The sequence below is a fragment of the Bufo bufo genome, chromosome 4 (assembly GCF_905171765.1).
Source record: "Bufo bufo chromosome 4, aBufBuf1.1, whole genome shotgun sequence".
Taxonomy (NCBI): domain Eukaryota; kingdom Metazoa; phylum Chordata; class Amphibia; order Anura; family Bufonidae; genus Bufo; species Bufo bufo.
In genome coordinates this window covers 510917570-510939286 of record NC_053392.1, presented here as the reverse complement: position 1 = coordinate 510939286, position 21717 = coordinate 510917570, and the positions used below count along the sequence as shown (strand labels likewise).

Below are 21717 nucleotides of genomic sequence, written 5' to 3'. Positions count from 1 at the left end.
GCTTGTGTAGTCACTCAATGTCTCTCCGTCCTTATCCTTAGTTTCCCTCAGCAGGAGTCTCATCACCGGCAAAAAAGAGTATTTTTTTATTTATTTTTCCCAGAGTCCTCACAGGACGTGGATTCATATGCCCGCCTGCAGTGATGGCAGGATGACTTTGCCAGATGTAACAGAGCTGAGAGTGTCAGAGGCAATAGTGCTGAGTCTGCTAAGATAAAGCCATGCACAGTGGGTGAGATGTAGCAGAGCTCAGTTTGCCATAAAGCACTACTCATGGTCATGGCTCATGCTGTCATATCTTAACTCAGTTATCAAGATGTCCAACCAAATGCAGCTGCAAACTTACACATTTCGCTTGCGTTTCCGTTGTACATTATAATGTTTATCTAAAGTTGGAAAATATATATATATATTTTTAAAAATATTTACAATGTATGGAATCTCACAAGACATCACTAATAATCATGAACCATTACATCTATGCCATGAAAAGCAATGTAACGCAATCAGGTAACATCCTTGGAAACATCAAACATAAGTATCAGACGTGTTCAGATTCTGATTCCTCATTCATCAGAGTCATATGACATGGAACTGACGTGTCAGGAATGATAATTTGCTGGGAGATGAGTTGAACACACTGGTTGTGGATTTTGTGATATTTTTGCGCTTTGCGGATAAAATCGCTGATAAAAAACGACTTTGTCAATTACCGATTTTAACAAAAGAAAAAAGAAAAAATGAGATCTACAACTAGCTTTAATAAATGCCATCATTGAGCTCTTCTTCAAACCGCACAGGCTGAATTGTGCACATATGTCTGCAACCTGCATTGTTTAACTGTGTACTGCCAGGATGCACGGCGCAGCCGAGTCACACAAGAGATGGGCAATCTGAATTCACCTTTCGGGTAGACTGGTGTGAGGATGTGATCACCCGGTGACCCAAGAGCGGCTAAAGTCATGATACGGTTAATTCTGTAGTAAAATCCTCAACCAGTGTCCTTACCACATACTGCAAGAACTTAATGGTAATTTACATACTTGTGGTTTGTTTCAAATACTAACTTTCATAGTTCTCCTGCAATGACAATATGCCAGGGAATATTTAGTAATATCTATCTCATATCTATCAGTTTCATATCTATCTGCCTATCTCATATCTATCTATCATTATCAAACAAATAATAACAACAATGAAACAATAATAACACTGAACAACAACAATAATAATAACAATAATAATAACAACAATAATAATAATAACAACAACAATGAAACATATAATAATAATAATAATAATAATAATAATAATAATAATAATAATAAGAAGAAAAATGTATAGCAATACTAATAGACTCATGCAATGCAATACAATTACTGGCCAATCATATGGTAACTTAGCCCCTCTTCTTGACAGCAGATACCACATGTTGGCAGGCTTCAGATTTTTAAGGGCAGCAATATGTGTGGGTACCATGATGCCTCAACCAAGGCGCCAGTCCATGGCCAAGAATGCTTTCTACAAGTGTCCTCTGCCACTTTATTCTGCCATGCCTTACCTATGTAACTGAACAGAACAAAAATTCTTTTAACTCTCTTGCCATCTACTGTGTTGAGTGCCCCAATGCCACAGCGCCCAGGACTGTTTAGGGGCAGCTAATGGACGCCCAAGTCTGCAAGTTCCCACCATACAGAAGAAGAACTCACCCAGTATTCCAGCCCAGTGGGAGACAGCAGAGGCCAGCAGCATCAGGCTGCCCATGAGGCACAGCTGCCCCAGCAGCAGCTCTTTCCTTTTCCTGCGGGTCCTGCTCTTCCTTTGCCTGGTCTCCAGCATCCCTGGCAGGGCACAGACCTGGCACTGCTCTCCCTGTGCCAGTGCAAGCATATCCACATCCATAAGGTGCACTCAGTGGATACAATAGAAGTGAATCCCCTCTGGTAGGTAGGTGCAGAGAGTGCAGGGACTGTAGAAGGCAGTCAGTACGAGGACTTCCTCCAACTCCAGCTCCTTGTGCTGTGCTCCTAATCCATGTTACATGCGTCTGGGCAGATCACACACAAGAGGCAGCATGATGCAGGCAGGGGAAGGACACCAGGCTGTGCTGCTGCTGCTGATCATGGGCACAGAGCTGCTGCTGCTGCTGCTGCTGCTAAGCACTGGATTCATTCACACTGATCCCCTGGGAGGGCTTGTTACATAGACACACATGCAGCTCTTACAAACAAAAGCAACTACAAGAAGAGAGCTGACTGCTCAAACTTTACACTCATCAGCACAAAGGCTGCCAATTCCTCAGGCTGCTCCTCTCTCCGCCCTGCTCCTCATTCCCTCCCCCTCCTTTTTTCTACTATACAGTTCATAGGCTTATTCACCTCCTATGTGTGCTGGAGAATGCCTCGGTTAGGGGGGTACTAGGTCTCCTCGGGGAGAGAGCGCCTTAATGCCTCTACATGTAAGTGATCCTAGATACCAGCCACAGACCTGATGCATGCCTCCCCAGTGTGCCTCTGTCCCTCTTAGATCCTTAAAGGGTTTCTGTCATCAGAAAAATGGTTATGTAGCTGGTTGACATTAGTGATGTGCCAATGTCAGCAGAACATAACTGTATGACTTATATCTCCCTGCCTGATGCCATTTGGGCTAATTTGCGCTAAATAATGACTTTTATAATATGCAAATGGACCTCTAGGTGCTAGTGGGGTGTTACTGCAGCACCTACAGGCTCCGTCCTCTCACCGTTTGGCACGCCCTTGTAAAGGTGATTGACATCCTCGGTCTCCTCTGTGCCCCGCAAATCCCGCCGCTACGCCGTCCATTTTAGTATTATTTTAGGCAGCAGGTGAGCGTCCTTCACTCACTGCGCCTAATATTAAAATGGTCGGCGCAGGCGCGGGATTTGCGGGGCACAGAGGAGACCGAGGATGTCAATCACCTTTACAAGGGTGTGCCAAACGGTGAGAGGACGGAGCCTGTAGGTGCTGCAGTAACGCCCCACTAGCACCTAGAGGCTCATTTGCATATTATAAGTCATTATTTAGCGCAAATGGCGGCAGGCAGGGAGATATAAGTCATACAGTTATGTTCTGCTGACATTAGCACAACGCTAATGTCAGCCAGCTACATAACCATTTTTCTGATGAGAGAAACCCTTTAACCGCCTCCGGACCGCCTAACGCAGGATCGCGTTCCGGAGGCGGCAGCTGCAGGCAGAGTCACGTATATACGCGTCATCTCGCGAGACGCAAGATTTCCTGTGAACGCGCGCACACAGGCGCACGCGTTCACAGGATCGGAAGGTGAGCGAGTGGATCTACAGCCTGCCAGCGGCGATCGTTCGCTGGCAAGCTGTAGATGCGATTTTTTTTAACCTCTAACAGGTATATTAGACGCTGTTTTGATAACAGCGTCTAATATACCTGCTACATGGTCCTCTGGTGGTCCCTTTTGCTTGGATCGACCACCAGAGGACACAGGCAGCTCAGTAATAAATAGCACCAAACACCACTACACTACACCCCCCCTGTCACTTATTAACCCCTGATCACCCCATATAGACTCCCTGATCACCCCTCCTGTCATTGATCACCCCCCTGTCATTGATCACCCCCCTGTAAGGCTCCATTCAGACGTCCATATGTTTTTTACGGATCCACGGATAAATGGATCGGATCCGCAAAACACATACGGACGTCTGAATGGAGCCTTACAGGGGGGTGATCAATGACAGGGGGGTGATCACCCCATATAGACTCCCTGATCACCCCCCTGTAATTGATCCCCCCCCTGTCATTGATCACCCCCCTGTAAGGCTCCATTCAGACGTCCATATGTTTTTTACGTATCCACGGATACATGGATCGGATCTGCAAAACACATACGGACGTCTGAATGGAGCCTTACAGGGGGGTGATCACCCCATATAGATTCCCTGATCACCCCCCTGTCATTGATCACCCCCTTGTAAGGCTGGCTCCATTCAGAGGTCCATATGTGTTTTGCGGATCCACGGATCCATGGATCGGATCCGCAAAACACATACGGACGTCTGAATGGAGCCTTATAGGGGGGTGATCAATGACAGGGGGGTGATCAATGACAGGGGGTGATCAGGGAGTCTATATGGGGTGATCACCCCCCTGTCATTGATCACCCCCCTGTAAGGCTCCATTCAGACGTCCATATGTGTTTTGCGGATCGGATCCATGTATCCGTGGATCCGTAAAAAACATATGGACGTCTGAATGGAGCCTTTCAGGGGGGTGATCAATGACAGGGGGGTGATCACCCCATATACACTCCCTGATCACCCCCCTGTCATTGATCACCCCCCTGTAAGGCTCCATTCAGACATTTTTTTGGCCCAAGTTAGCGGAAAATTTTTTATTATTTTTTTTTTCTTACAAAGTCTCATATTCCACTAACTTGTGTCAAAAAATAAAATCTGACATGAACTCACCATACCCCTCACGGAATCCAAATGCGTAAAATTTTTTAGACATTTATATTCCAGACTTCTTCTCATGCTTTAGGGCCCCTAAAATGCCAGGGCAGTATAAATACCCCACATGTGACCCCATTTCGGAAAGAAGACACCCCAAGGTATTCCGTGAGGGGCATATTGAGTCCATGAAAGATTGAAATTTTTGTCCCAAGTTAGCGGAAAGGGAGACTTTGTGAGAAAAAACAAAAAAAAATCAATTTCCGCTAACTTGTGCCAAAAAAAATAAATTTCTATGAACTCGCCATGCCCCTCATTGAATACCTTGGGGTGTCTTCTTTCCAAAATGGGGTCACATGTGGGATATTTATACTGCCTTGGCATTTTAGGGGCCCTAAAGCGTGAAAAGAAGTCTGGGATCCAAATGTCTAAAAATGCCCTCCTAAAAGGAATTTGGGCCCCTTTGCGCATCTAGGCTGCAAAAAAATTTCACACATCTGGTATTGCCGTACTCAGGAGAAGTTGGGCAATGTGTTTTGGGGTGTCATTTTACATATACCCATGCTGGGTGAGATAAATATCTCGGCAAAAGACAACTTTTCCCATTTTTTTATACAAAGTTGGCATTTGACTGAGATATTTATCTCACCGAGCATGGATATATGTAAAATGACACCCCAAAACACATTGCCCAACTTCTCCTGAGTACGGCGATACCAGATGTGTGACACTTTTTTGCAGCCTAGGTGGGCAAAGGGGCCCACATTCCAAAGAGCACCTTTAGGATTTCACAGGTCATTTTTTACACATTTTGATTTCAAACTACTTCCCACACATTAGGGGCCCTAAATTGCCAGGGCAGTATAACTACCCCACAAGTGACCCCATTTTGGAAAGAAGACACCCCAAGGTATTCCGTGAGGGGCATGGCGAATTCCTAGAATTTTTTATTTTTTGTCACAAGTTAGCGGAAAATTATGATTTTTTTTTTTCTTACAAAGTCTCATATTCCACTAACTTGTGACAAAAAATAAAAACTTCCATGAACTCACTATGCCCATCACGAAATACCTTAGGGTGTCTTCTTTCCAAAATGGGGTCACTTGTGGGGTAGTTATACTGCCCTGGCAATTTAGGGGCCCTAATGTGTGGGAAGTAGTTTAAAATCAAAATGTGTAAAAAATGACCTGTGAAATCCTAAAGGTGCTCTTTGGAATGTGGGCCCATTTGCCCACCTAGGCTGCAAAAAAGTGTCACACATCTGGTATCGCCGTACTCAGGAGAAGTTGGGCAATGTGTTTTGGGGTGTCATTTTACATATACCCATGCTGGGTGAGATAAATATCTCGGCAAAAGACAACTTTTCCATTTTTTTTATACAAAGTTGGCATTTGACCGAGATATTTATCTCACCCAGCATGGGTATATGTAAAATGACACCCCAAAACACATTGCCCAACTTCTCCTGAGTACGGCGATACCAGATGTTTGACACTTTTTTGCAGCCTAGGTGGGCAAAGGGGCCCACATTCCAAAGAGCACCTTTAGGATTTCACAGGTCATTTTTTACACATTTTGATTTCAAACTACTTCCCACACATTAGGGCCCCTAAATTGCCAGGGCAGTATAACTACCCCACAAGTGACCCCATTTTGGAAAGAAGACACCCCAAGGTATTTCGTGATGGGCATAGTGAATTCATGGAAGTTTTTATTTTTTGTACCAAGTTAGTGGAATATGAGACTTTGTAAGGAAAAAAATATATTAAAAAAATCATCATTTTCGGCTAACTTGTGACAAAAAATAAAAAGTTCTATGAACTCACTATGCCCATCAGCGAATACCTTAGGGTGTCTACTTTCCGAAATGGGGTCATTTGTGGGGCTTTTCTACTGTCTAGGCATTGTAGAACCTCAGGAAACATGACAGGTGCTCAGAAAGTCAGAGCTGCTTCAAAAAGCAGAAATTCACATTTTTGTACCATAGTTTGTAAACGCTATAGCTTTTACCCAAACCATTTTTTTTTACCCAAACATTTTTTTTTTTATCAAAGACATGTAGAACAAAAAATTTAGAGAAAAATGTATATATGGATGTCGTTTTTTTTGAAAAATGTTACAACTGAAAGTGAAAAATGTCATTTTTTTTGCAAAAAAAACGGTAAATTTCGATTAATAACAAAAAAAATGTAAAAATGTCAGCAGCAATTAAATACCACCAAATGAAAGCTCTATTAGTGAGAAGAAAAGGAGGTAAAATTCATTTGGGTGGTAAGTTGCATGACCGAGCAATAAACGGTGAAAGTAGTGTAGTGCTGAAGTGTAAAAAGTGGCCTGGTCTTTCAGGGTGTTTAAGCTAGGGGAGCTGAGGTGGTTAAAGGGGCTGTCTCACATCGGCAACTGGCATGTATCATATAGAGAAAGTTAATACAAGCCACTTGTGTTTTATCCATATTGCTTCCTCTGCTGGCTGCATACATTTTTCCATCACATTATAAACTGCTCGTTTCCATGGTTACAGACCACCCTCAGTCCATCAGTGGTGATCGTGCTTGCACACTATATAAAAAGGCACTGGCCTCTCTGGTGGCCGGGACCATGGGAGCGCACATAAGCCGGTGGTTTTTCCTATAGTGTGCAAGCACGACCACCACTGATGGATTGCAGGGTGGTCGTAACCATGGAAACGAGCAGTGTATAACGTGATGGAAAAATGAATCCAGCCAGCAAAGGAAACAATATGGATAATAACAATACATTAGTAAGTGCCTTGTATTAACTTTCTCTACATGATAAATGCTATTTGCTGAAGTGAGACAACTCCTTTAAGGGTAAATGCACATGTTCAGGATTTATGTGCGTACAATCCGTACTGAAATCCGCATGTGTTCGTAGGGAAATCTGTGTGGTCAATCCGCATCAATTGGTGCGGATTTACATGCAGATCTGATGTGGATTTTCTGCATGCGGATTTTACTCTCCCCATTGAAGTGAATGGAGAAAATCCGCTCAGGAAAAATAAAATAAATTGACATGCTGTGGATTTTAAAATCTGCACCGTAGGTCAAAATCCGAACAGAGAAAATCTGCATCGTGTGCATGAGAATTTCCAATTCTCATAGAATACAATATACATGGCCTACGGTGCGGATTTTCCCGCACGGAAAATCCGCACACAATCCTGATCGTGTGCATTTAGCCTAAATGTTCCTCTTTTTGACCTGGGGAAGAAATGCATAAATGTGCAGTCATAAATTTACAATATTGCTCCTTACTAAAGTGTCTGTATGGTTTCTACCTGTATATTAGACCAGAACATCATTATTTAGGGAAATTTAGATATTTAAACATCTATAATCTGATGATTTATGCGCTAATATTTAAATGGATATTGAAGAAAAAAAATTGTCCTAGGGGCTCCACGTACTGTAAAAAAAATTAAAGGAACTTATATTCACCTAACCCACAACCCCCCCTCCCCACCCACCCACCCGTGCTGCAGTCGTGACGGAGTCAGAAATTATGCTTTGGGCAGAGTTAGGGTACTTTCACACTAGTGTTATTCTTTTCCGGCATTGAGTTCCGTCCTAGGGGCTCAATACCAGAAAAGAAATGATCAGTTTCATCCCCATGCATTCTGAATGGAGAGTAATCCGTTCAGGATGCATCAGGATGTCTTCAGTTCAGTTTTTTTGACTGTTCAGGACGGAGATAATACTGCAGCATGCTGCATTTTTTTCTCCGTTCAAAATTCCGGACGACTTGCTGGAATGCCGGTATTTTTTCCCATTAACATGCATTAATGCTGGATCCGGCCCGAGTGTTCTGGCAAACGGATCCGGCATTTGCGGTCTGCATGCTCAGACCGCAAAAAATGTGAAAAAAGATAAATGCCGGATCCGTTTTTCCAGATGACACCGGAGAGACCGTGTTGTGAACTCACCCTAAGGCAACATGAAATCAACTCTCCTAACTGAAAGAGAATCTATACTGACGATCATATGGCTGCAGATTTTTGCCTCTCATGTTTCCTTGTGTATATTATTTTAGCATGGAACATTGCCCCTACAGTAAGTCTCCATACACTGCTAGTCTTCTTAAAGGGGTTGTCCCATGAAAAATATTCAAAATTTTTCAACCCAGCACCTGGATGTGATTACCTTTGTAATTGGATGTAATTACAAATTTTGTATAGAGTTATTCACTGTCACATCTCTCTGTATAGCGCCACCTGATGTTTGCTCTTTTTCAAATTTTTCTGTCCTTTTCACTGAGATTAAAGCACATGCTCAGTTCCATCCTTCCACTGCCACCGGCTGCAGTAGAACAGACAACGCCCCCAAAGCTGCAGTTGGAGAATGGGGATATCTCTGGATCCATGGGAGGTACATGGCTGGTTCGAAGTTTGTTAGAAAGAGACTGTCATGTACTATATGATACCAAATTTTATTTTTTCATATGAATCATGGGATAACCTCTTTAAGGAGAGACAGTACTCCCCTAGCGTACATCCAATGCATCTTACTGAGACAGAATCCTGCTCTGTACTCTTGAGAGGAAAGCACCCAAAGCAGCTAGCTGCAGTTGGATATTCAGCTTAGCATGTAGTAAAAAAATAAGTATATTGTGTAATATATATATTTTTAGTTTGGGGGCCTAAAGGTAACAAATACCACTGTATGCTGATATGTAAGCAACCTTATGATGCTTTTTTTTCGGGAAATTATCCAGCACTATTTGAACAATCCAGAATGCAGATTTCCGGCAGCCTGCCTTCCTTTCTGAAAGGATCATACTTATCTTCTCCATGCCGCTCCGGTCCACTGCGCTGGCTTCTCCATCTTTCGGTCCAGAATTTGTTTCCTTTCTCCATGATATGGCAATTGCCTCACCTCGCCTCATTGGTGGTGCACCCCTGCCGGCATGGGCATGCTCATCTGATCTTCTGCAGCCAAATGCCGGCTTCATCAACAAACACGTCACCACTGAAGCTGGCGGTTGGCCACAGAGGATCAGGTGACCATTCCCATGCCGGCAGGGGTGCACCACCAATAAGGCGATGTAAGGAAATTGCCTCAGGCAGCAACAGGTAGGGGCAGCAGAAAGGGGGATTATCTGTTTATGCAGTATAGTGATGGGAAGCACAGTGGGCACAGTATGTGGTGCTGTATTACCCTGTAGGTTTTGTAGCTCTGTATGTGATGTTTTCCAAGTATGTCTTTAACAGTAGGGCTGGAGGGAAGGGGTTAGATTAAGAAATTGGCATTGGGGGTCGGGGCGCCGTTTCAGTTTTCAGAAAGGCTAGGTGTACTCCTGCATGCCGGAAGGAAGAAAACAAATTCCGGAACTGACAATGGAGACAAGGGAGCCAGCGCAGAGAACCGGAGTGGAGGGGAGAAGGTAAGTATGATTCTTTCAGTAGAGGAGACAGGCTACTTGTTAGTAATTATGCATTCTCAGAAACCCCTTTAAGGGGAGATTTATCAAAGCTTTCTAACTTCTGTGGTGTAAAAAAAAAGTCACAAATTATGGCATACCTATATTTGCACAATGTATTGTGACTTCTTACTCTTCTCTATACATTTCTAAAATGCCAAGGAAACGGCTGGGACTTGGCAGGTAGGGGCGGAACCTCTGCTGCCCCCCTATTTACTATTTATTTACACCATGGCTTTCTAACTACTGATATAAGAACTCATAGGGGGGAATTTATCATGAGGGGAAAATTTTAAGTCAGTTTTGCTCACGTGTTGTTTGCTAAATTTGTCTTATCCTTAAACCTAACACTTTTGTCTAGAAAAGCTACTCGAGTTTTCCTCCTCCACCCTCCTTGACTTTTTAAAATAGTCTCAATGATAAATCTGGAGTGAAACTCATTAACATAGCTAACCACACCAACTTTACAAAACTGGAGTGAGGGGTATAAAAATGCAAAAAAGTGGCAAAATTATGCGCGAGTGCAAAATTTTACGCAGTCACTTAAATTTTGTGCAAAAGCTCAATTTTTTTTTTACTTTTTGATGCCATAACTCTGGAGTGAAGGTATGATAAATCAGGGCCACAGTGTCCTGATTCAGCTGCCTCCAGGAGGCCAAATGCATGCACACTGTAGGTTAGGCCCAATATAGCTCATAGAAGGAACTACCAGTTTGAAAATTAAATATTTCCAATATGTACTAAAAGACACTAAATATAGAACCAAACAATAAAAGAAAAGGGAGCAGAACATACATAAAAATGTAGATGTAATAGGATACCTAGCGCTAATACTTCCCTATATTCACCTACCTAAAGTAGGGTAGCTGTCCTGATAAGACCAATCCTGCTCGGAAGTGTAGCCTATTCTTCTATATAATCTCCCTGTCCATGATGAATACTAAAGCTATTGAGTCAAACCAGGAGTGGAAGGGTACCATGACTGTCTGAACTGACCATTGATTTAACCCCTTAAGGACCGGGCTCCTTTTCACCTTCAGGACCAGGCCAATTTTTGCAAATCTGACCAGTGTCACTTTATGTGGTGATAACTTTAAAACGCTTTGACTTGTCCAGGCCATTCTGAGATAGTTTTTATATATTGTACTTCATGACACTGGTAAAATGGAGTAAAACAAATTCATTTTTATTTATAAAAAAAATACCAAATTTGCCAAACATTTGCAAAAATTTGCAAATTTCCAAGTTTCAATTTCTCTACTTCTATAATACATAGTAATACCTACAAAAATAGTTATTACTTTACATTCCCCATATGTCTACTTCATGTTTGGATCATTTTGGGAATGACATTCTATTTTTTGGGAATGTCACAAGACTTAGAAGTTTAGAAGCAAATCTTGAAATTTTTCAGAAATTTTCAAAAACCCACTTTTCAAGGACCAGTTCAGATCTGAAGTCACTTTGTGAGGCTTACATAATAGAAACCACCTAAACATGACTCCATTCTAGAAACTACACCCCTCAAGGTATTCAAAACTGATTTTACAAACTTTGTTAACCCTTTAGGTGTTCCACAAAAATTAATGGAAAATAGAGATACAATTTCAAAATTTAACTTTTTTGGCAGATTTTCCATTTTAATAATTTTTTCCAGTTACAAAGCAAGGGTTAACAGCCAACCAAAACTCAATATTATGACTCTGATTCTGTAGTTTACAGAAACACCCCATATGTTGTCGTAAACTGCTGTATAGCAACACGGCAGGGCGCAGAAGGAAAGGAATGCCATGCAGTTTTTGGAAGGCAGATTTTGCTGGACTGTTTTTTTTACACCATGTCCCATTTGAAGCCCCCTTGATGCACCCCTAGAGTAGAAACTCCAAAAAAGTGACCCCATACTAGAAACTACACCCCTTAAGGAATTCAAAACTGATTTTACAAACTTTATTAACCCTTTAGGTGTTCCACAAGAATTAATGGAAAATAGAGATACAATTTCAAAATTTCACTTTTTTGGCAGATTTTACATTTTAATAATTTTTTTCCAGTTATAAAGCAAGGGTTAACAGCCAAGCAAAACTCAATATTTATGGCTCTGATTCTGTAGTTTACAGAAACACCCCATATGTGGTCATAAACCGCTGTACAGGCACACGGCAGGGCGCAGAAGGAAAGGAATGCCATACGGTATTTGGAAGGCAGATTTTGCTGGACTGGTTTTTTGACACCATGTCCCATTTGAAGCCCCCCTGATGCACCCCTAGAGTAGAGACTCAAAAAAAGTGACCCAATTTTGGAAACTACGGGATAGGGTGGCAGTTTCGTTGGTACTATTTTAGGGTACATATGATTTTTGGTTGCTCTATATTACACTTTTTGTGAGGCAAGGTAACAAGAAATAGCTGTTTTGGCACAGTTTTTATTTTTTGTTATTTACAACATTCATCTGACAGGTTAGATCATGTGGTATTTTTAGAGACCAGGTTGTCACGGACACAGCAATACCTAATATGTATACTTTATTTATTTATGTAAGTTTTACACAATAATATCATTTTTGAAACAAAAAAAAAATCATGTTTTATTGTCTCCATATTCTGAGAGCCATAGTTTTTTCAGTTTTTGGGCGATTATCTTAGGTAGGGTCTCATTTTTTGCGGGATGAGATGAAGGTTTGATTGACACTATTATGGGGTGCATTTGAGTTTTTAATCGCTTGCTATTACACTTTTTGTGATGTAAGGTGACAAAAAATTGTTTATTTAGCACAGTTTTTATTTTTTATTTTTTACGGTGTTCATCTGAGGGGTTAGGTCATGTGATATTTTTATAGAGCTGGTCGATACGGACGCGGCGATACCTAATATGTATACTTTTTTTTAATCCATGTAATAATGTTTTAGTGTCTCCATAATCTGAGCCATAGTTTTTTTTATCTTTTGGGCGATTGTCTCAGGTAGGGGCTCATTTTTTGCGGGATGCGGTGACGGTTAGATTGGTACTATTTTGGTGGGCATGCGCCTTTTTGATCGCTTGCTGTTGTACTTTTTGTGATGTAAGGTGACAAAAAAATGGTTTATTTAGCACCGTTTTTTTTTTTTTACCGTGTTCATCTGATGGGTTAGGTCATGTGATACCTTATATGTCTACTTTTTTTATTTTCACCTATTTTTTACCAATTTTTTTTAACTTTATTTGGGGGAAATTACGTTTTTGTTTATTTTTACTTGAAACTTTTAATTTTTTGGGGGGGGAGCACTTTATTTTTTCCACTTTTTTTTCACTTTATTTTTTGTCCCACTTTGGGACTTCAACTTTTGGGGGTCTAATCCTATACAATGCATTCCAATACTCCTGTATTAGAATGCATTGGCTGTATGAGTAATACAGTGAGTATTACTCATACAGCTTCCGGCCTGTGAGATCCAGGCTCGTCTCACAGGCTCGTCACCAGAAGGCAGCACAGATGGCATGGGGACCCGATGGCACCGCCGCCCGCCGCCGTTGCAATAGGTAAAAGCCACCAACAGCAGGTCTGAATTGACCTGCGGTTTGCGACAATCGCCGACACGGGGGGTCACGGGACCCCCCCGCGCATTTTGCCAAGGTATCTGCTCAATGATTTGAGCAGGAACCTCGTTACGATCACCGCCCGCCGAGCGGCGGTGATCGGAAATGCATAGGATGTACCGGTACGCCCTGTGTCCTTAAGGCTGGGACATAAGGGCGTACCGGTACGCCCTATGTCCTAAACAGGTTAAAGGGGTTGTCTAACTTCAACAATTGACATTTATCATGTAGACAAAGTTAATACAATCCACTTACTAATGTATTGTTATTATTAGTGTTGATCGCAGATATTCTAATCGCTAATTTTTATCGCGAATATTGGCACTTCGAGAATTCGTGAATATCTAGAGTATAGTGCTATATCTTCGTAATCGCGAATATTCTAGATTTTTTTTCATCAGTGCCCATGATCCCTCACTGCTTCTTGCTTGTGGGCCAATGAGAAGGCTGCAATGTCTTTGACTTTAGGAGTAATGTTTATCGCGAATTTTCGTATCACAAATTTTTGTCGCAAATTTTCCGATTGACGATTTTCGCAATCAAGAAAATAATGACTGGAGATCATGAATTCTCAAATATATTATGAATATTCACCCAAATATTTGCAAAATATCACGGATTTGAATATTGCCGCTGCCGCTCATCACTGGTTATTATCCATATTGCCTCTTTTGCCAGCTTGATTTATTTTTCCATCACATTATATAATTCTCGTTTCCATGGTTATGACCACCCTGCAATTCAGCAGTGGTGCTTGTGCTTGCACACTATAGGAAAAAGTGCCAGCCTCTCTGGTGGCGGGGACCATAGGAGCACATATATGCCGGTGCTTATTCCTATAGTGTGCAAGCATGACCACTGCTGATGGATTACAGGGTGGTCGTAACCATGCAAACAAGCACTGTATAATTTGATGGACAAATTAATCCAGCCAGAAAAGAAGACAATAGGGACAATCACAATACATTAGTAATGCCTTGTATTAACTTTTTCTACATGATAAATGCCACTTGCTGAGGTGAGATGACCCCTTTAAGGCCCATTCAAATCTTGGCGGAAAAAATAGCACAATGCTCTGTTAATAAAATGATGAACAACATGAAGGAATATGACGGACCAGTTAATATACTAATAATAATAATAATAATAATAATAAAACCACTTTATACCATTCAAAAATGTGAACATTGCTGTGGTTGTTCAGGTATTCTGAAGCCCTTGGTCTTTAAAGGGTTTAAGGGTTGATCTAGATATATTTGAGATAAATGGATAGAAATAGATAGATATTAGATAGATAGATCTTAGATAGATAGATCTTAGATAGATAGATAGATAGATAGATAGACTGATTAATAGATAGATAGGTAGATAGATAGATCTTAGATCGATAGATAGATCTTAGATTGATAGTTTCTAAAACAAACCACAAACATGTAAATTGCCATTAAAGGGGTATTCCCATCACAGACAATGGGGGCATATCGCTAGGATATGCCCCCATTGTCTGATAGGTGCGGGTCCCACCTCCCACCACAATGAGAATGGAGCGGGGAAATGAACGGAGGACACACTGTGCATGCGCAGCCGCCCTCCATTCATTTCTATGGGGCCACCGAAAATAGCCGAGCGCTGTCTCGGCTATTTCCGTATACGCCCCATAGAAGCGAATGGGAGCAGGGTGTCACGAGGGTGTCAAGAACCACGCCTGACTCCGTTATACCCGGGGTCAGGAAGTCACAGCGGTTGGCTGCACGCTCTATGTAAGATAGTGCTGTTTCCTTATTGTAGCTTTCTGGGTTTGCTTTGCAAACCCTTTTGGCTCACTCAGGGATCCGTAGCTCCTTCTCCTCAGCTGTTCCTTGTCCAGCACTCCCAAACCTCCTTATATTCCCCTCTCACACTTCTCTGGTTGCCAGATATAGAGCTTCCTGCCTGGACATCTATTCTGACCCTCTGGAGCTGTGTTGCTGCGTTCTCTGGTAGTTGGTCCAGAACGCTACCCTCTGGATCCCTGTTGGACCTTTGTGGTCTATTGTGGTCGCCCACCTGGGTGTATGTGTTTGTCTGTTTTGTCTGTCCTCTCCCTGGTGTTTCCCTCTTAGTGACAGTGGTGCGGACTAGCGATCCCACCGGCCCGTTCACTATCTAGGGCTCATTTTAGGGAAAGCCAGGGTTTAGGCACGTGATCGCCGCACGGGTGAGGAACCCGTCTAGGGACGTCAGGGCAGTCAGGTGCCAGCCGCAAGGTGAGTTAGGGGTCACCACCTTTCCCTTTCCCTTGGGCAGGGCTTTCCCTTTTTCCTCCCTGTGCGTGACGCCGGTCATTACATTATATCTGGCCCTTATTTTGTGTAGGTAAAAAAAAAAGAAATTTACCTACTTAGAATCCAGTATGGATCAAATTGCTGCTCTGTCCAAACAATTTAATGGCCTGTCTTTGGAGGTGGCAGGATTGAAGGCGTCGGTCCTCCAGCAACAGCAGCAATTACAACTGACCGCAAGCCCAGCGGTTGCTACTGGTAACCCAAGGTCCCTCTCCCTGACAGATTTTCTGGGGGAAGGGACAAGTTTTTGACATTCCGTGAGGCCTGTAAATTATATTTTAAACTGCGCCCTTACTCCTCTGGTAATGAAGAACAGCGGGTGGGGGTTGTTATTTCCCTGCTGCAGGGGGACCCGCAGTCCTGGGCGTTCTCTTTACCTACTGATTCCCAGGCTCTTCGGTCAGTGGATGAGTTTTTCGGGGCCTTGGGTCTCATATATGACGACCCTGACCGAGTCGCACTGGCTGAATCAAGATTACGGAGACTCTTACAAGGAGAGCGGCCGGTAGAGGAGTATTGCTCTGAATTCCGTAGGTGGGCTACGGATACCCAATGGAACGACCCGGCTCTCAGGAGTCAGTTCTGCTCCGGGTTATCCAAAAGGGTTAAGGATGCGCTTGCATTATATGAGACCCCCTTTTCCCTTGATGCGGTTATGTCCCTTTCTATCCGAATAGATAGACGCCTTAGGGACAGGTTGAAAAAACCGTAGCAATTGGTAACCCCTCCCAAGCAGCAGTTAGTCTGTACGGACTTAGACAAGCCTATGCAGCTAGGAGGAACTACTCGTCAGGTCCGTCCTCCTGAGGCTCGCCGTAGGCGTGGGGTTTTTTTTTTTTTTTGTGGGGAGAGGGGTCATTTCATTAATGTCTGTCCTTCTTTCCTCAGAAACAAAAGACTGTCGGAAAACTACTAACCCCAGGCTGTGTGGAGAATGTCAGCCGGGGGGTATACGTTTCCTCCATACGTACATCGCAATTTGTGTTGCCAGCGGTTATTGTTTTTGGTGATAAGACGGAGACTATTTCTTTCTTTCTAGACAGTGAAGCAGGGGTAAATTTGATAGATGCCCATTTTGCCCGCACTATGGGTTTGTCTCTCTGTACGCTACAGAGACCTATTCCCATATTCGCTATTGATTCTGCTCCTCTGTCTCAGAGAAACCTCACCCACATTGTTCATAATTTACACCTTCGGGTAGGGGACCACCATAACAAGATGCTTTCATGTTATGTTCTGGAGGGGCTTCCCACTCCGGTAGTGCTGGGTCTTCCCTGGTTGGTAGCGCACAATCCAGTGGTGGATTGGCAGGCCAGGGAGATATTGGAGTGGAGTGAGCAGTGCAGAGAAAATTGCTTAACCCCTTAAGGACACATGACGTATGGGTACGGCATGTTTCCCGAGTCCTTAAGGACACATGACGTACCGGTACGTCATGTGTTGTTCCGATCACTGCCGCCCGGCCGGCTGTGATCGGAACAAGGTGCCTGCTCAAATCATTGAGCAGGCACCTCGGCTAAATGCGCGGGGGGGTCCCGTGACCCCCCCATGTCCACGATCGCAACAAACCGCAGGTCAATTCAGACCTGCGGTTTGTTGCGCTTTCTGCTGTTTCTGATCGCTGCGGTCCCTGACCGCGGCGATCAGAAACTTTAGTGTGCCGAAAATATATTTTTATCACCCCCCCCTGCACCTCTGAATGATTTTAGCCCGGTGGGAGGTGCAGGGGGGGTGTTGCGGGCGGTGGGGGCGGTGCGGGAGGCGGGCGGTGCGGCAGGCGGGATCGCGATCCCCCGCCCGCCTCCCATTGAATAATCGTTGGTGTAGAGTGGGTATACCAGGGTGCCAGCACATTGCTGGCACCCTGGTATAAACGGCTGACATCGGTGATGCGATGTCAGCCGTTTAACCCTTTCCATACAGCGGTCCGTACGGACCGCTGTATGGAAAAAGTTAACAGTAAGAGGGAGCTCCCTCCCTCTCCGATCGGGGGGCTGCTGTGCCTTTGCAGCCCCCCGATGGGAGAGGGAGAGAGCCCCCAGACAGCCCCCCGCCAGATCCCATCCTTACCCTTCCCCGTCTGCGCAGTTCTGAGCAGACGGGGAAGGTTCCCATGGCAACAGGACGCCTCTCAGGCGTCCTGCTGTCCATGGTGCTGAACAGATCTGTGCTGAAAGCATAGATCTGTTCAGTGTAAGTAAAATACAGTACAGAACAATATATATTGTACTGTACTGTATTATACAGACATCAGACCCACTGGATCTTCAAGAACCAAGTGGATCTGGGTAAAAAAAAAAGTGAAAAAAAGTGAAAAAAAAGTAAAAATCAAAAAACACATTTATCACTGATTAAAAATTAAAAAAATAACATTCCCTACACATGTTTGGTATCGCCGCGTCCGTAACGACCTGATCTATAAAACGGTCATGTTACTTTACCCGAACGGTGAACGCCATAAAAATAAAAAATAAAAAACTATGATGAAATTGAAATTTTGCTCACCTTACTTCCCAAAAAAAGGTAATAAAAGTGATCAAAAAAGTCGCATGTACGCCAAAATTGTAGCAATCAAACCGTCATCTCATCCCGCAAAAAATGAGACCCTACTTAAGATAATCACCCAAAAACTGAAAAAACTATGGCTCTTAGACTATGGAGACACTAAAACATAATTTTTTTTGTTTCAAAAATGAAATCATTGTGTAAAACTTACATAAATAAAAAAAAAGTATACATATTAGGTATTGCCGCGTCCGTATCGACCGACTCTATAAAAATATCACATGACCTAACCTCTCAGGTGACCACCGTAAAAAAAAAAAAAAAAATACTGTGTAAAAAAAGCAATTTTTTGTCATCTTACATCACAAAAAGTGTAATAGCAAGCGATCAAAAAGTCATATGCACCCCAAAATAGTGCCAATCAAACCGTCATCTCCTCCCGCAAAAAATGAGACCCTACTTAAGATAATCGCCCAAAAACTGAAAAAACTATGACTCTTAAACTATGGAGACACTAAAACTTTTTTTTGTTTTAAAAATGAAATCATTGGGTAAAACTTACATAAATTAAAAAAATGTAATACATATTAGGTATCGCCGCGTCCGTGACAACCTGCTCTATGAAATTACCACATGATCTAACCTGTCAGATGAATGTTGTAAATAACAAAAAAAAAAAACGGTGCCAAAAAAGCTAATTCTTGTTACCTTGCCGCACAAAAAGTGTAATATAGAGCAACCAAAAATCATATGTACCCTAAACTAGTACCAACAATACTGCCACCCTATCCCGTAGTTTCTAAAATGGGGTCACTTTTCTGGAGTTTCTACTCTAGGGGTGCATCAGGGGGGCTTCAAATGGGACATGGTGTCAAAAAAACAGTCCAGCAAAACCTGCCTTCCAAAAACCGTATGGCATTCCTTTCCTTCTGCGCCCTGCCGTGTGCCCGTACAGCGGTTTACGACCACATATGGGGTGTTTCTGTAAACTACAGAATCAGGGCCATAAATAATGAGTTTTGTTTGGCTGTTAACCCTTGCTTTGTGACTGGAAAAAAAATATTAAAATGGAAAATCTGCCAAAAATGTGAAATTTTGAAATTGTGTCTCTATTTTCCATTAAATCTTGTGCAACACCTAAAGGGTTAACAAAGTTTGTAAAATCAGTTTTGAATACCTTGAGGGGTGTAGTTTCTTAGATGGGGTCACTTTTATGGAGTTTCTACTCTAGGGGTGCATCAGGGGGGCTTCAAATGGGACATGGTGTCAAAAAAACAGTCGGCGCACCTTTCACTCTACGCCCCGCTGTGTGGCCGTACAGTAGTTTACGGCCACATATGGGGTGTTTCTGTGAACAGCAGAGTCAGGGCAATAAAGATACAGTTTTGTTTGGCTGTTAACCCTTGCTTTGTTAGTGAAAAAAATGGGTTAAAATTGAAAATTAGGCAAAAAAATGAAATTCTCAAATTTCATCTCCATTTGCCAATAACTCTTGTGCAACACCTAAAGTGTTAACGACGTATGTAAAATCAGTTTTGAATACCTTGAGGGGTGTAGTTTCTTAGATGGGGTCACTTTTAGTGAGTTTCTCCTCTAGGGGTGCATCAGGGGGCTTCAAATGGGACATGGTGTAAATAAACCAGTCCATAAAAATCAGCCTACCAAAAACCAAACGGCGCACCTTTCACTCTACGCCCCGCTGTGAGGCCGTACAGTAGTTTACGGCCACATATTGGGTGTTTCTGTAAACAGCAGAGTCAGGGCAATAAAGATACAGTCTTGTTTGGCTGTTAACCCTTGCTTTGTTAGTGGAAAAAATGGGTTAAAATGAAAAATTAGACAAAAAAATCAAATTCTCAAATTTCCTCCCCATTTGCCAATAACTCTTGTGCAACACCTAAAGGGTTAACAATGTATGCAAAATCAGTTTTGAATACCTTGAGGGGTGTAGTTTCTTAGATGGGGTCATTTTTGGGTGGTTTCTATTATGTAAGCCTCGCAAAGTGACTTCAAACCTGAACTGGTCCCTAAAAATTGAGTTTTTGTAAATTTCGGAAAAATTTCAAGATTTGCTTCTAAACTTCTAAGCCTTATAACATCCCCAAAAAATAAAATATCATTCCCAAAACAATTCAAGCATGAAGTAGACATATGGGGAATGTAAAGTCATCACAATTTTTTGGGGTATTACTATGTATTACAGAAGTAGAGAAACTGAAACTTTGAAATTTGCAAATTTTTCCAAATTTTTGGTAAATTAGGTATTTTTTTGTGCAAAAAAAATAATTTTTTTGACTTCATTTTACCAGTGTCATGAAGTACAATATGTGACGAAAAAACAATCTCAGAATGGCCTGGATAAGTCAAAGCGTTTTAAAGTTATTAGCACTTAAAGTGACACTGGTCAGATTTCCAAAAAATGGCCTGGTCCTTAAGGTGAAAATGAGCCCGGTCCTTAAGGGGTTAAATAGAAATTGCTTAGTCGCCTCCATAACTACCCAACCTACATTTATTTCGGATTTTGAGGATGTTTTTTCTGAAAAGGGTTGTCAGAAGTTACCACCTCATCGTCCTTATGATTGCCCGGTTAACCTTATTCCCAGCGCAAAATTACCCAAGACCAGGTTTATAATCTTTTGGGTCCAGAGAGACAAGCCATGAAAGATTATATCTCCGAGAGCTTGGCTAAGGGACACATCAGACCCTCTTCTTCACCCGTGGCTGCAGGGTCTTTCTTCGTTAAAAAGAAAGATGGGGGCCTGCGTCCTTGCCTAGATTTTCGCGAATTAAATCGGATAACCATCCGAGACCCATACCCTCTTCCTCTCATTCCTGACCTGTTTAACCAGATTGCGGATGCTAGGTTGTTCTCCAAACTTGATCTTAGGGGGGCCTACAATCTGATTCGTATTAAGGAGGGGGGTGAGTGGAAGACAGCTTTTAACACCCCTGAGGGGCATTATGAAAATCTAGTTCTGCCGTTCGGTCTGACCAATGCTCCTGCCATCTTTCAACATTTCGTTAATGACATTTTTAGTCATCTAATCGGCAGGTTTGTGGTAATATACCTAGATGATATTTTAATTTATTCGTCTGATCTGAGAACACATGAGGTGCATGTCAGACAAGTACTGCAGGTCCTACGGACGAATAAATTATATGCTAAAATTGAAAAATGTGTCTTCGCCGTTCAGGAGATACAATTCCTAGGTTATTTTTTATCTGCTTCAGGTTTCCGTATGGATCCTAGGAAGGTCCAGGCAATTTTAGATTGGGATCTTCCTGAGAACCTCAAAGCACTACAACGGTTCTTGGGCTTCGCGAATTTCTATAGGAAATTCATTAAAAATTATTCACTTATTGTAAAACCCCTTACTGACATGACTACGAAGGGGACTGATTTTTCTAAATGGTCTGACGCCGCTAAAGTTGCTT

The 21717-nt window shown here is 42.5% G+C and overlaps 1 protein-coding gene across 2 annotated transcripts in view; it reads right to left on the bottom strand.

Moving 5' to 3' along the window:
- SLC24A3 (solute carrier family 24 member 3) overlaps positions 1-2262 on the bottom strand; it is a 410823-nt gene extending 408561 nt beyond the window's left edge. For both annotated transcript variants that reach the window (XM_040429686.1, XM_040429687.1), the window contains exon 1: positions 1710-2262. In XM_040429686.1, the coding sequence (XP_040285620.1) occupies positions 1710-1902 (193 nt within the window). In that variant the 5' untranslated portion in view covers positions 1903-2262. The remainder of the gene's footprint in view (positions 1-1709) is intronic.
- Between the last annotated feature and the right edge of the window lie 19455 nt (positions 2263-21717).